Raw genomic sequence first — 15,130 nt, 5'->3', positions numbered from 1 at the left:
TGATGCATGGTTGCGTTTATTCTAAAACAACTGGAACGGCGTTTTAAACTGCAGTAAATCAACCGTGCATTGCCTTCTCATACTTATTTGTATAATTTGATATGCAAATTAGATTATATTGTCAATAAATTAGGTAAAATATTTCATCTCACCTTCTAATGTTTTCGACATTGTTTCTACTTTTGTATATGTTTCATGAACATTGTTCATATTAACAAATCGCATGATGCTCGGTCTTTTTATTAATGCATATTTTAATCCTCACACTTTTAATGTTTGCACCTTTGATGCACATGTTTGGAAAATGTGACTAGCAGGTGCATGTTCATAATGCACGTCTTTTTTCATTCAGTATTTAGCTATGCCATACATACATACATACATACATACATACATACATACATACATACATACATACATACATATATATATATATATATATATATATATATATATATATATATATATATATATATATATATATATATATATATATATATATATATATATATATATATATATATATATATATTTGAAACCGAAAATAAACATAGGTTGTAATAATATGGAATCCGTTATGGTGGTCTTTAGCGTGCATGAAGAGAAATGATAATAAACTTGAAAAAGTCTTGTAACGTTTTCACTCTAAGAAATGAAAAGAAATTACGAATATATGAAGAAGGACCTTAGCAATATTATTAAACACATGAAATTGTCTATTATATTCTAAACATCTTTACAATAAATTCGACCGCTCCGGTGACCTATGTGGTTTGAGCGTCCGCCTCGGATGCGGGAAACCGCGGGTTCAAGATCCGGTCGAACCATACCAAAGATTTATAAAAATGGTACTAGCATCTGCCTCACTTTGCGCTTAGCGTTTAAGAGGTTAGTGCTAGAATTGGTTCGCATGGTGTCAGGATGATGTGACTGGGTGGGACATGATGTTACATGTCTGAGGCATGATGCCCCAGTGCTAGAAATCACTATAATCTGCCACACTGCAGACATCATAACTGTATGACTGGAAATTGATAAAGCTACGTTAAATATCCAAATCACACACACACACACACACACACACACACACACACACACACACACACGATACGTTCATTTATGCTGTAAACTTAATTTGCGGATTATGCCAGGAAAGGCAGAAATCTGCAAAACGCGACATTTATATCTTGGGTTAATGCAAATAAAATCTATATCTGATACTTTCTTTCGCTTAAACTCTTAATGTTTTCACCCGGCTTGTCATTAAAGATATCCTGAAGAACGAAGATCGTATTACTCTCGCTGCGAAACATTCTGTGCAAACATACATATACACATACAACAACAACAACAACAACAAGAATTAAACACATCAGAACCTTGGTTAGCGAAGATGATTTAAGATGGTCGCTAATCCATATAGGATGGCCAATGTTCTGGAAAACTGTTGTATATTATTAGTGAGTGGAATATGGATGCTGTGATAGAGAAAATTGCTGAATAGATGCTCGACACAGTTTAACATATTTCTTTGATTACGGGCATTAATTCGTAAACTGTTTTTAATATATTAAAGAATTATTGACTCGGGTTGAGATCCACCAGCGCATAAGTCCACCGTGGCAACAGGCTTTCTGAAGGAGCACACAATCCAAATTTGCTTCACCCTCTATAATTTCTGATATAGCTCCAAGTGATTTCTCGCTGCAATTTTGAACGTATGAATAGCAGACCAAAATAAAGAAAAAAATGAATACAAAATTTTATTTAATAAGTGGATAATCGAACCAATAACGTGTGTAGAGGTTCATGGGGCGTAGTTTGAGAGGATGCACTGACGTTATGTTCACTACTACAAGCTTTGTTATTCGTCGCAATAATATTCGGCACATTTTAAATACCCTCAGACACCTGTCAATTTGGACGCAGTGCCTAAATAGCTAGCTCTTCGACTCGCACCTCTCAGTCCAAAGGACCAACAAAAACTTCCATATTGGAAGCCTTGTATACAATAAGAATCATACACGCTCAGTTGACATTCTTATTCACCTGAAATAGGTTTTTGTCAAAGTCAAGTCTCGTTTTCGGAAAATGGCTGAAACAGTTTAACTATCACATTTTCTCGTTCCAGATGCAACGGCGGCCACTACAGCTCTGACCAGTCTAATAATGACACCCAATGCTCCAATTAACCTGAATTCTACCCAGAATGCTCTTCCCGCCACTACGTCACCCGGGACGCCCACCACGAATTCCATCCCTGACAAAGGTAACACATGCGTTTTTTCTTTTATCAACACTGTTGTTCATTATTAGAGATCTACATTATGAAACATGTTGTTTTTTTGTTGTTTTTTTTTTTGGGGGGGGGGGCATGAACATACTGAACTTAAATATGACTTTATAGAAATTTTGAAAGAAAGAAATATTTTGAGCGATGTTTTCATGTAGGTTGAGAGGTTGCATAACAGCGGGACGAGAAGAAGCTTGGTTTCTTCCAATACATATCATCGTTCTGCAAAAGTAAACACCGGCACGTACATATCAGAGAGGTTTAACCTCTACACACGCCATCCTTGTCTGATATTTGGAAACTGACTTTTAATTCCTATAAGTCTTGTCAATGCATACTGGCTATCAGGAACCAGGCCGATAATATTTCGTGATTGAAAGATGATTCAATAAAGAAATAAGACGCGTCCAGGAGGACAATTAGTTGTGTGTCTCCTTTGACAAATAACGAGAGAGAGAGCAATACTAGATCTAGAAAATGCCAGTTATTTAGCATGATGTAAACGTATTTTGTATTTTAAAAAGGTGCCATTCAAATCTAAGGTATGCAAATAAAAGTGAAAGTTACTTTTAAAATCTTAAACCATACAGCTGACAACTATTGACGCTAAACTTATCAAAATTGGATTACAGAAGAAGAGAAAGTTATCAAGTTAAATGATAACAATGCTAAAAGCATAGACAAAGTAAAATATGATAAATAAAAAAACAAAAAAACGATTTCGAGATCAACCCACCGACACAACTCGAAACCAGTCCGGAAAATTATAAATCCTATGGACTGGATTTAAAAATGCATACTTTTACAATACGAGTGGTAAACGTTTGGAATAATATTTCCAATAGAGTGATATTTTCACCAGCACTAATTTTAAGAGGACGATGAGCCTGTGTTGGAAATTAATCAATGTTCCCCATATATGATTACACATATACGCATGCGCAATGCAACAGTAAATGCATGTTTGAACTTTATAAACCAGACGCGCGGAGTTATGCACGGTATGATCCTAAGTAAGTAAGCAAATAATGAAGTAAGTGAGCAAGTAAGTTAGCAAGCAAGCAAGCAAGCATATATATATATATATATATATATTCCAGCCTTTAGTTTTTGCACGTTGTTGGTCTAGTAATACAATGACCCCACCCTTAAATCTGTGTTGCAACTGATAGACGATTTGTCTGTCTGATGTCATATATTCACTAAAATTGCAATTTCGCTGCATACAAATGTCCAGAACACAACAGCGTACAGTTTAGACACTTACCGGTATTCGGTAATATCAGTACGTAGCCACGAAATTAAAAAAGGACATAGGGTTGTGTTATCCTGCGTGGACTAACAAGTCGTCAAACACAGGATTCGATCCTGAAATAGATCTGTGCATATCGTCTGAAGGGCCCTTCATCCGACAGCACCTCAGGAGTCGCGAGAAATACCGGTAAGTATGACAAATGTACACACTTGACTGCAAACAACTGTTCGATTTTATGAATATGTAAATTCAGACCGACAAATTGTCCATCAGTATCAACACATATTTGTAGTGGTGGCAGATTTATCAGACTAAGGCACGACAAGACCTGTCTTGTGGATACTTATTTGTTACTGCATAACATTTACAAATATGTTTCTGAGAGTTATTGTTACTCCCAACCCGGGTAGCAGTAGATGTATGTACCGTCGTTGTGTACGCCTGTACGTATGTAGTTTAAAGTTTGTGTTAGGTCATGTCATGCAGTGTGGTGGGTCATACTTGTTTCATGAACATGTCTCTAATTGTTTATAGAAACGTATCTTGAATTAAGATTTCCAGACTTTTTAAATTTTCATATTCCTTAACATGATACGAACTTGGCTATAATGTAGTTCAGACAAGAAATACCTATCTCCAGGTTCATAATTAATTAATGAGTAATTCATTAACACTTTGAGATGATCTGTACTTTTTCATACCAGTTGCAGACAGCATTGGGCATACAGTCAGTGGACAAACAAAACCGTCGACATCAACAATGTTCCTTGTGGATTATATGAACTATCACATTTTGGGTAGAGACATTTTACATCAAAATTCTTTTCTATTCTTTGTATGGTCATGGTGATTGATAAAATTATGTCACACCCCCTCCACACACACACACACGTTTCGCGGCAGAAGGAAAAATAAACGACAATTTACCTGTGTGATGAATATATTTTATAACATTATTTACCTGTGTGATGAATATATTTTATAACATTGAGGACTTACGATTGTAAAGAGTATACAATTTTCAAGGTGTTTCAGTTCTAATAAATCGCAAGCCCTAATACTCTTCATTCCAGCTTACAACATTACGAAAATAAATAAAATATACCGAGCGTACTCGCAACTGATTAATTTATCATGAAATACTCGTTTGAATATATGTTACATGTTATTCACCTTTTACCTTACTACTATTTGTATATATATATAGCTTCCGGAACTAAGAAACAATAATAAAAATGATTTTCCTTCAAAATTCCCATTTACGTATTTAATGTCAATAATTCGAAGTGAAGAATTTAAAACTATAAAACTATAACTAAATGTAAAGTAGGGAACTATAACTAAGTGTAGGTCTGACTTAGTAGGGAACTATAACTAAGTGTAGGTCTGACGTAGTAGGGGACTATAACTAAGTGTAGGTCTGACGTAGTAGGGGACTATAACTAAGTGTAGGTCTGACTTAGTAGGGGACTATAACTAAGTGTAGGTCTGACTTAGTAGGGGACTATAACTAAGTGTAGGTCTGACTTAGTAGGGGACTATAACTAAGTGTAGGTCTGACTTAGTAGGGGGACTATAACTAAGTGTAGGTCTGACGTAGTAGGGGACTATAACTAAGTGTAGGTCTGACGTAGTAGGGACTATAACTAAGTGTAGGTTGTACACAAGCAGCAAGGTACCTTTGCTTGTGTCTAAGATTCCTGAACTGTAACTCTAGGAATTTCTAAGTTATCTTTTGCGACTTTTCAGTCTCTGTTATTTATAGTAGGAAAAACTAGTCACACACATTTTCATTTAAATAAAGATTATTGAAAGATTCCTGACAGAAATTGTTTGAAATATACGTTGAAATTAAGAGACTTTGTTAAATGGTTTTAAACTGGAACACCTTTTAATTAATTGAAACGGAGAATACGTTATTTAAATACAGTGGAGCCGTTCTTAATTAATTAAAATGAATAACGTCTTAATCAAATGCGCCATAATCATATATTAAAATACCGCATTTTCATGTTTTGTTTTTGTTTTTGTTTTTTGCTATAATTGTCTGCATTGTTTTTGTTTACTTTATATTCTACCTTTTTTAGTTGATATTTTTCTTAAATTTGATACATACTCAGCCTGTATGCTCCCGACCTGCACTTCAGTTATGGTTAAAGAGATTTACGTACAGATGAACTGAGAGATTTACTTGGATCGCTAGCACAAAAATTGATAGGTTATCATTATGAGCAGAAATGTGTATTGTTTGACAAGGATTGTGTATTAATTACTTTTCACCGTTTATTTCAAGGAACAAGTTATTAAATCTGGTAAGTAAAACGCACTGTTTGACCAAACGACGATTGTTTAACATCTCAGTATACAGTGCAAAGACATCTAGCGATTATCGAAGCGGCACAGATTATATAGAATCATAACTCTCAGACTTGCTTGATTCCATTAGGATATTCTTCATAAAAACAAAATTCACATAATCATGTTTGCATGCACATAAAGTGGAATATGGGGATACGCGCTTTCTTTTGTTTGATATGTAGGCGTCAGTTTATAATAGTAATTTTCAAATTTGTAGGTACAGTTCTTGAAGGGGTTTTGAGAAGTTAGCCTTTTTTTTTTTTATCTTAGCCTTAACTTCCGCTTGACAAGCAACTTAGTTCCCTTGTACCTCAATCCCTATAATTCTATTTTGTTGCATCCTTTGGGAGGTCAGGGTGGATGAGCGCATGTGGAGTGGAAATAATGGTCGGTGCTCGAGAGCTTAGTACTATATATATATATATATATATATATATATATATATATATATATATATATATATATATGACTGTTATAAGATGATGATGATGATTATTATTAGTATTATTATTATTATATGACTGTTATAAGATTATTATTATTATTATTATTATTACAGACAGCGGGAAGGCACCTGTGGTAGATGGAGTTGTAAAGGAAGCTCCATCTCCAATTACCAATTCAATATCTCCCACCGAACAACGAGCATCCCCAACGTCGAGCCCCATAACATCAAACAATTTTGTAGCGATCCACACATAACAGTGGCTGAAGCAATATAGAGAACAACAATCGTCTTATTATTCCACTAAGATGTCTTAATCTTCAAGCACAAAGCATAGACAGAAATTATAGTAAACCTGTTGAGGTCATCGCGCAGGCTCTCTCTGTCTCTCAAAACTGTGCTTGCCGGAAACAGTGAACATAAAGCGCTGGCATTTAAGCCTTCGTCATGTCATGCTGATGGCGAGCAATAAACGGTTACATTTTGTGACACCAATATGGAATTATCTGCATCCAATATTCATTTATGGTCCAAATATGAGCCAACCTGTTCGTTCGTATACTGGTTCATATCTTATAAAATTGTTTTGTCTCTTGGCTGCCACGTATTTAAAACTCTTCTTTTCGCACGGTATCACTGTTAGTCCATTTCAATGTATCCTTATTTGAGTAGTTAACAGCCAACTTAATTGTATGACGTAATATGGAGTACTGTATCAAACGATGCGTAACAGCTACTGTATGCGGTCATCGTTTCGTCATATATTTTGCCATATAAGGTAATCCAGTACTGGCCGCCAAAGTCAGTCGCATAAGACAGAGTAACATTCTAAATTCATCCCATGTTTTAATGATTGTTTCTACTGGTTCTCAAGATAATAGATATTTTAAGGGAAAAGCCTGCCTTAACATCCTAGCCGTTAGTTCCTCCGATTTACCCTGAAATATTTTTCATATTATTATCAACTGAATGAGGTCGTGCTGATACTTTCTCATAATCAAAAATCTGATATATTTGCTTGGAGAGGAACACAGTAAAACGTTTTAGAATCGGTACGTTATAATTTCACAGACAACAATATGGCTCACTGTTGAAAACTGACACTACATTAACCACAATGTTGAAGGCCTTTATTAAAGACAGGCATAGCTTGGCAAGGGAAAGAAGTAGTACAGCGTATGCCACCCAGATCAATCGTTTCTAGTCCCTAACAACCAAGGTAAAATTCTGTCAGATTTTCACGTTATTGTTCGTTCTGTGATTCTCAGCAATCCGCTTAAAATAATAAGTTTGCTAAATGAGAGTGTAATCAATTCTCCCGAAGGACTTATATTTTTATCTGAAACATTCGATTGGGTAGATCGATTCAATCAATCAATGCAGATCGATGTCAATCAGTCGTACTAGATCGAACTCTCAGGTATACATTTTCACAAGTGCAACGTACCTCGAACGCAATATATAAACTTCAAAAACTTTTTGTTATTTCTTAAAGCATCAAATCTAATCGTGGCGCTCCCAACATTAATTTGAAAGACACTACTAGAAGAATGTTATTATTTCATTTTTAAAAAAAATTTGTACTCAAGATTAGGTATCGGACATTTCAGGGGTGAAATATCTGATTGCGCATCATCGTTTCATTATTTGTTGATATATTCAAACATTAAAAGCCTTAAATTCGGATCAAGGAATTATTCATTATATTTGCACATACTTTATCCTAGATCCTCGGTCTTCATTTCTCTTTAATTGTTCCCACAGATCATATAAAACAGATTGCAGAAAACTTGTTTTAATGAGCAAGTACTAGAATTTCATTGGAACATTCCATATTTCATGGTATAATTGGTCAAACTCGTGATGCGATACGCAGTCCCATTCACAATGACGGCGCTAAACAGTTGCGACAATATTCTAAAAATATACTGTTGTTCCACATAAACTTGAAAGTGTCTCAAAACGTGAACTCAAATTTCGCTTCGTTATTGCCTCAAGGAGGTACTTGAAAAGGGCACGTAAGTCTAATGTCCGTCAATCGCGAATGCATGCATTTGCATACAAGTTCAAAGACTAACGTTCGCAAACACCATTACGAAACGTAAGCAATTTATAGCCAGTGCCTGAAATGAGAGTAAGTAGGCCTAACGGAGTAAAGAAAAAAAAAACAACTTTGGTAAAGTTTCTATTAGCGAACTTACTTGACTTTGTAATATTCGAATATGATGGAACTAAATAACTGTCTTCTCCAGACCACGGGGAAACATTTGAGTTTACAATGGCGTGAATACCAGATTCATACAAAGTTAACAAAACTTTACATTGCTTCAGGTTAATGTTTTAATTTCGTTACTAGAAAATTTTAAAATATTTCTATGTAGAAGATTATATTTTTGAAGCCATTGTTCAAGGTAGTTGTTAGAATGACTGTAAAAGTCATCATATGAATAGACAGCCAGGATTTAAAGATGAAAACAACAGTGCAAGTAGAATGGCTAAAAGTCGCCATATAAATCAAGAACCAGGATTCAGGGATGAGATCAACAGTGTAAGCGGAATTACTGTAGAAGTCAGCATATAAATAGACATCTATGAAAAAATCATTAGTATAAGCATAATGGCTGTAAAAGTCGTCATATACACAGACACTCAGGATTCAATGTTGAGATAAACAGTGCAAGCAGAATGACTGTAAAAGTCATCATATAAATAGACAGCCAGGATTTAAAGATGAAAACAACAGTGCAAGGAGAATGGCTAAAAGTCGTCATATAAATCAACAACCAGGATTCAGGGATGAAATCAACAGTGTAAGCAGAATGGCTGTAAAAGTCGTCATATACTCAGGATTCAATGAAGAGACCAACAGTGCAAGCAGAATAACTGTAAAAGTCATCATATAAATAGACAACCAGTATTTAAAGATGAAAACAACAGTGCATGCAGAATGACTGTAAAAGTCATCATATAAATAGACAACCAGTATTTAAAGATGAAAACAACAGTGCATGCAGAATGACTGTAAAAGTCATCATATAAAATGTTATCGAGGATTCAATTATGAAATCAACAGTGCAAGCGAGATAATAAATATTCAACAATTTTGTATAGGGTAAAGTTTTTTTCACAGGTTTTGAAAGTCTGAAGTAAAATTTAATTTTTATCACTCTGCCGGTTTTGCTGTAATATGATTAAGATATATGACTTTAATATAATAAAGTCAGTTTAATGGAATTAACATGTTAAAGTTTGGGTCTACTTTGAATAAGTAGATACAGGTGTACGATGACAATGATTCTTAACAAATTATTTGTGTCAGCTTTCTTTCTCTGCGTTATAATAGCAATGTTGTAGACATTGTTCTCAATAACTTAAGAATGACATTGCTTACTGTAGCTAATTCGTTAATAATAACACAATTTAAAGCAAGATAAATGGTGTTTTCATTTCAAGAAAATATCGTACCTGTGGAACTCGTTTCAGTCCCTAACCTAGTATGCACTAGTTCCATAACTTAAATATGTAGTTTTAGTTTGGATTATTAAAGATATTTCCTGAATAAAAATTAGATTCAAATCCACGGCAAATGAAAGCAACGAGGCAACTTTATTTCCTCCAGTCCATATTTCTGAATGTCTGTCCGTCCGTCACGGCAGTTTGTTAAAAGGTTACGCGAAGTTAGTAAGTGTAGATAAATAACATTTCGCAAGCTATGTTTCTGTGTATATGCAGCCAACGTTGAGTCGTTTTCAGATGGTGTAAGCATTGTTTTTCTTTATTTTTCACATTAAAGTTTTTTGGAGTTAAACTCTTTCATTAACCAGAAATAGACTGAATTATGTTAAAAATTGGTATACACGCTTATATGCATTTGCAGATGACCAGATTATATATTTCTTCTGTTTAAATAATTTTCGAAAATTTGATCATTTTTTAAAAAATCTTTTGACGTATAGAACTGCAGTTGTTTTAGCTGGTGAGGGTGGGGTGCTGCTTAAGTTGTAAAACATTTATTTAACGCCTTATTTCCGTATGATGAGTTCTAATTCCGGATTGTTGTAATTTGTGAAGATATTTGCAAATGTATAATTCAACATTGTAAAATAATAATAATAATAATAATAATAATAATAAATTTGACCATATTTCCATCTTAAGCAGGATTGAGTCGGATCTATTACTAGAATAAAGTCAGCCACTAAACAAATACAGGCTACGTTCCTGACATATTCCGTGGGAACTCTACCAATGCAAATGAAATTTAGGTGTATTTCATAAAAACTCATTTAAAGAGACATTATGACGCTGACTTCACCATCAGTCATTGAACAAAATTTGTTGGCGGTATATTTTCAATTTAGTTTACACAATGTTATGATGTTGTTTTTATCACCGTTAGCAAAATATAAAATATTGTTTTCGGTAACTTTGACGAATATAATTTTTAATTTGTTTAGGTTACTACAGCCATATTCTTCTCTATTTATTGTCAGTAGCTGGAATTACTCATTTTCACTCAGGTTCACCAACTTCGATACAAAACAGCAATTCAACGCACGCCGCTTTACCGTCAGAAGCCAAGGATGAAAATCCACTCCGCTCTCTTTTCTACTGTGAATGACCGCGATACGAGCTCGTTTCTCACGAATATACATAAACCTGCTAAACCAGTCATTGCGAACCCAAGTAAAAATGTTCCCGAAATGTTAACCCAAAATGGCTTTCTTTGCTGAATGAATCGTCAATTCCACTTTCTCTTCCAATCAATGCCAAGTATCGATTGATAAGACGTTACTTTATTTTTTTTTATTATTATTATTCCATATTTAAATGGGGCTCTACATTTTTGGCGTTAGCAATTCCTGTGGGCCTCAACATATTTACAGCGAATACAAAAACAATAAAATGTTCATACTCAATAAGTCCAATTTATATACTGAAAAAAAAATGGTATGAAACAAACTCATACATTGTATTTCATACTAGTGATTGGGCCACAAATGTTTTTTTTATTTATTTATTTTGGGGAGGAGGGGGCGACCTAAACAAGTAGGTCGGGAGTCTGTGGGACCACTTACCGGTGAGGGCACCGCGGTCAAAGCCCCCGAAGCTCCTGTATTTTCTATGATATAATTTTAACCATCTTACTGTAAAGACAATTTGCTCTCTAGCAAACGCGCCATCTTTTTCTCATTCATTGGGGGTTGGCGGGGGAGGATGAGGGCAGCTGGCGCCGCATACACTTGTACTGGATCTGCCGCTGCGTACCATGACGCATATTACTCCATATACACAAACATTTATCACAAACATACCAACAGACACACACACACACACACACACACACACACACACAAAATCTACGAGCATAAAGTGATAGTTTTTTGCACCGTTGTATGCTATGCAATTTTATGAGAACACTTTTCTTTATAAAATAATAATTTGAAGAGTTTATATTTGTTTTCTTTTTTTAAATACCCCAGACATAAAACGCTGCATTGTATGACACCCACCCCACACACCACTCTCTCTCTCTCTCTCTCTCTCATACATGAATTGTACTAAGTCAAAACCTTTTGGACAATATCCATTGTTTTCAAAATGTTTCCATTTGCAATTTAAATAAGCAGACTACGTTCCTACTATAATTATACATTGTTGCTACCTTGTGTGAGACCAGAGGAAATTTATCCAATCAGTTTCTTTTGATGTTTTATTGGTTTCTTGATGGCGTCTTTTTTCTTATACATAAACCAGAGAAACGAAGATATCTTCGCAGGAAGCCACGTAGTTGAAAAAGAGCATAGCGGATTTTCATCAGCGGCTTGCGACAGCGAAAATGCCAGTGAAACAAATGTAACTGACATTTGTCCATGCGTATATGATAGAAATATATCTTAATACTTGGCCGAAATGGGGAAACGAACTTCTCTGTCTGTATCAGTACACCCATCTAGAACTACTTTCTCTAGTGACATGTAATACCAATGTATTCTCATCCCATTCGGTTTGTAATTCTGTAAATCCTTGCTACCCGAGTTGTTTTGTGTGTAAGGCGCGCCCAAATGCAAACAACCTAGACTTTGATGTACCATTGGATAATGCACTAACAGATCGTCGTCGACACTGTTTGTATGAAATTATTAATTGAGCGAACACCAAAGGCCTAGATGTGACTACCTATTGTTATATGGTTGATCAGAATCTATGTTGTTTGCAGTTAGATACCTTCACAGGAGCAACGACGGTCATATCCACATCCGGGTAACTCTATAGTTTGCACGCTGCAATAGCTTATCGGACAATTTTCATAAGAATACATGCACGTGCAGTTTTCAGTACATGCGTAATATTCGTTTTTTTACTGCTATTTTGACTGCTATATGAAGATATTTGTGATATCTATAATCTGTTTAATTGTTCAGTCATTTTAACTGCACATGTATGTTATATAATTCTGTGATAGTAACCAGATAATTCGTACAAGACAATAGACTTTTTTTTATCGTTGTCTGCTAGATATCTATAACATGACTTGACCAGTGCTGTCTGACTTATCCATTCCCTGTTGAAATAAGGCTATCAGATTTTACAGTTTTACAACATACCTTTGTAAAGTTAAATCCAGGTTAATACTTCGATGAATCTCTGATTTTATTGTTGTCAAGTAAGTTGGAGCCAATGCACTTTTTTGGTAATATTAGGACACGCTTTATTAGATGAAGTTTAGTGAATGAGCTTCTTAAATTTTACACCATAAAAATATATCCACACGTCTTCATATACAATGTGTTATATTATGTGCTTCGCCAAATTTTGAAATATTTGATTCACTTCTATTATTATAGTTTGTGCGTGCGTTTGTATGCGTGCAAAGGTCATGTTTGTTTGGGGATTTAGTATGGGTGTGATTCGGAATGGCTTGTTGATTTTCCGTATATCTTTGTGTTATGCCATTTGCATAAGAGAAGATGTCGGTTGAACAACGATTTTGTTACCATTCTTTTTCTTTCTTTTTTGCGCTCAGGATTTCTTCATGCCACGTGAGAAACACACGGATATGTCTGATATACAATTTATTTGACGTAATGACAACCTCAGAAGATACCCTTGTGGAAAATATTCTCGAAGAACGAATTACAAATCAATTACGGTTAAGATGTTCCTTTGTAAACATTTATATTCTCTTTCGATATAAAAACTCTATTGACGAAAAGAGTTAGCATCGCTGGAATACACATAAATAAAGTAAATCAACACTATGATTATATCTGATATTCCACTGAACATTATTCGTCTGCTCTGTTTTTTTATATTGATACCCGCCCCCCCCCCAAAAAAAAAAGTTACTTGAAAATATTGTGAGGGATATCTTTATCGCTAGATTTAAAAGATTTACGAATTGTCAAAATTCCATTAATTGTTTTTCATCTTAACCCCTTCCAAACTTTTCAATGTTGATTGACCTTATGTTTGAACTCGCGGTTGATAAGATTCATGCAGTTTGTTCCAAGAATATCAAACACATCAATGTGATGAAGGTTATATAGTCTCGTTCAACGAGACTCTCGTATAACTCAGATATTTGCCATCAGAATCTGGCGAGAGAATGGTGGGACAAAATTGACGGCTGCGCTATGTCGGTTACAAATGTTCAGTTCTTTTGAAATATCTTCCTATGTAATATTTGACGATGCTTCTTTATTATTAAGTTTATTATGTATTGATATGATAATAATGCTAAGCAGTTGACTCATCTTACGTTTTCATATCTAAAGAAAGAAGTCTGCTCAAAATGGCTGATCTACTTTCTCCCTGTGTCTGCCTCTTTGGACAAAAGTTTGGTTTTAACTCACAGAAGATATTCCATGTAAATGAAACTGTTGATGTATTTGAGTTTTGTCATGTGACTTCCTCACAAGATAAAATATATTAATCATAGAAAAGTCTTATTTTTATTATTTCATTCCACCAAAAGTAACATCAGCTAAGAACAGTTCTCTGAGCAGGTGAATAATCATTCATTCTATTGCACAAGAATGTATTTTCTAGCGTATTGGGGTGAAGTAAACTTAATTTCCCAGACCCCAAACTAAATACCCGTTTAGCCATTTTATATTCCGTTATATCCCGTGTCATTGTCATGAAGGGATGTTAAACTGCTCCATTGGTTTGAACGTCTCTGTTTGTTTGTTTAAAAAATAAAAAAAGATATCTAATTATATATGTTCCTTACGTTACATTGTAAAAGCGAGCATCTAAGTTGCAATCTTCAAACATGGTAGAAACTTTAAGGCTAACCCCTTAAAGTGTAAGTTCTTCGTTTATACGGAAAAAGGAAATGAGTTGCAATTTCTTGTTTTTGAGCTTTTGTATAGCATTGTACATCTTATTGAGACAGCTACTATTTGTTCCTGGATTATATTGGTATCACAACTCATTGGTCTTACAAAAAAACAATAGACAAGAGCGAAAACCAACAAGTTTTGCAAAATTCAAAAGATAATTTATTTACCTAGAATACAAAATGAAAATGTAAAATAGCTTACGGTATTGCGAATTGAATCCTAAGTCCAAATTAATAAAGTTCTAGATAAACTTTAGTGGTATTCCAAATAATTCCCAACGCTGAAGGTGTTTAAGTGCCTGTGGTGACATGTAGTCTTTAATGTACTAATGTATCAATGGCTGAATTGTAATGACGTGCCAACAGTATTTTTTTTAATCACAGTAATATAATCCAAGGTTTCCTTGTTTGAATTCAGTATAATTCCAAATT

General features: G+C 34.6%; 1 protein-coding gene across 15 annotated transcripts in view; it reads left to right on the top strand.

The window, feature by feature from the left end:
- LOC149784510 (potassium voltage-gated channel protein Shaw-like) overlaps positions 1-14,297 on the top strand; it is a 167,953-nt gene extending 153,656 nt beyond the window's left edge. For 14 of the 15 annotated variants that reach the window (XM_089932599.1, XM_089932597.1, XM_089932596.1 and 11 more), the window contains 3 exons: positions 2,132-2,269; positions 4,253-4,345; positions 6,466-14,297. In XM_089932599.1, coding sequence (XP_089788725.1) covers positions 2,132-2,269; positions 4,253-4,345; positions 6,466-6,608 — 374 coding nt within the window. In that variant the 3' untranslated portion in view covers positions 6,609-14,297. The remainder of the gene's footprint in view (positions 1-2,131; positions 2,270-4,252; positions 4,346-6,465) is intronic. The other variant, XM_089932600.1, reaches the window with a different exon arrangement.
- Positions 14,298-15,130: the final 833 nt, after the last annotated feature.

This window comes from Sinohyriopsis cumingii, chromosome 14, assembly GCF_028554795.1.
Source record: "Sinohyriopsis cumingii isolate HCF-2022 chromosome 14, ASM2855479v2, whole genome shotgun sequence".
NCBI classification, from domain to species: Eukaryota; Metazoa; Mollusca; class Bivalvia; order Unionida; family Unionidae; genus Sinohyriopsis; species Sinohyriopsis cumingii.
Note: the sequence above shows the minus strand (reverse complement) of the source record. Positions and strands in the feature narration are given on the sequence as shown.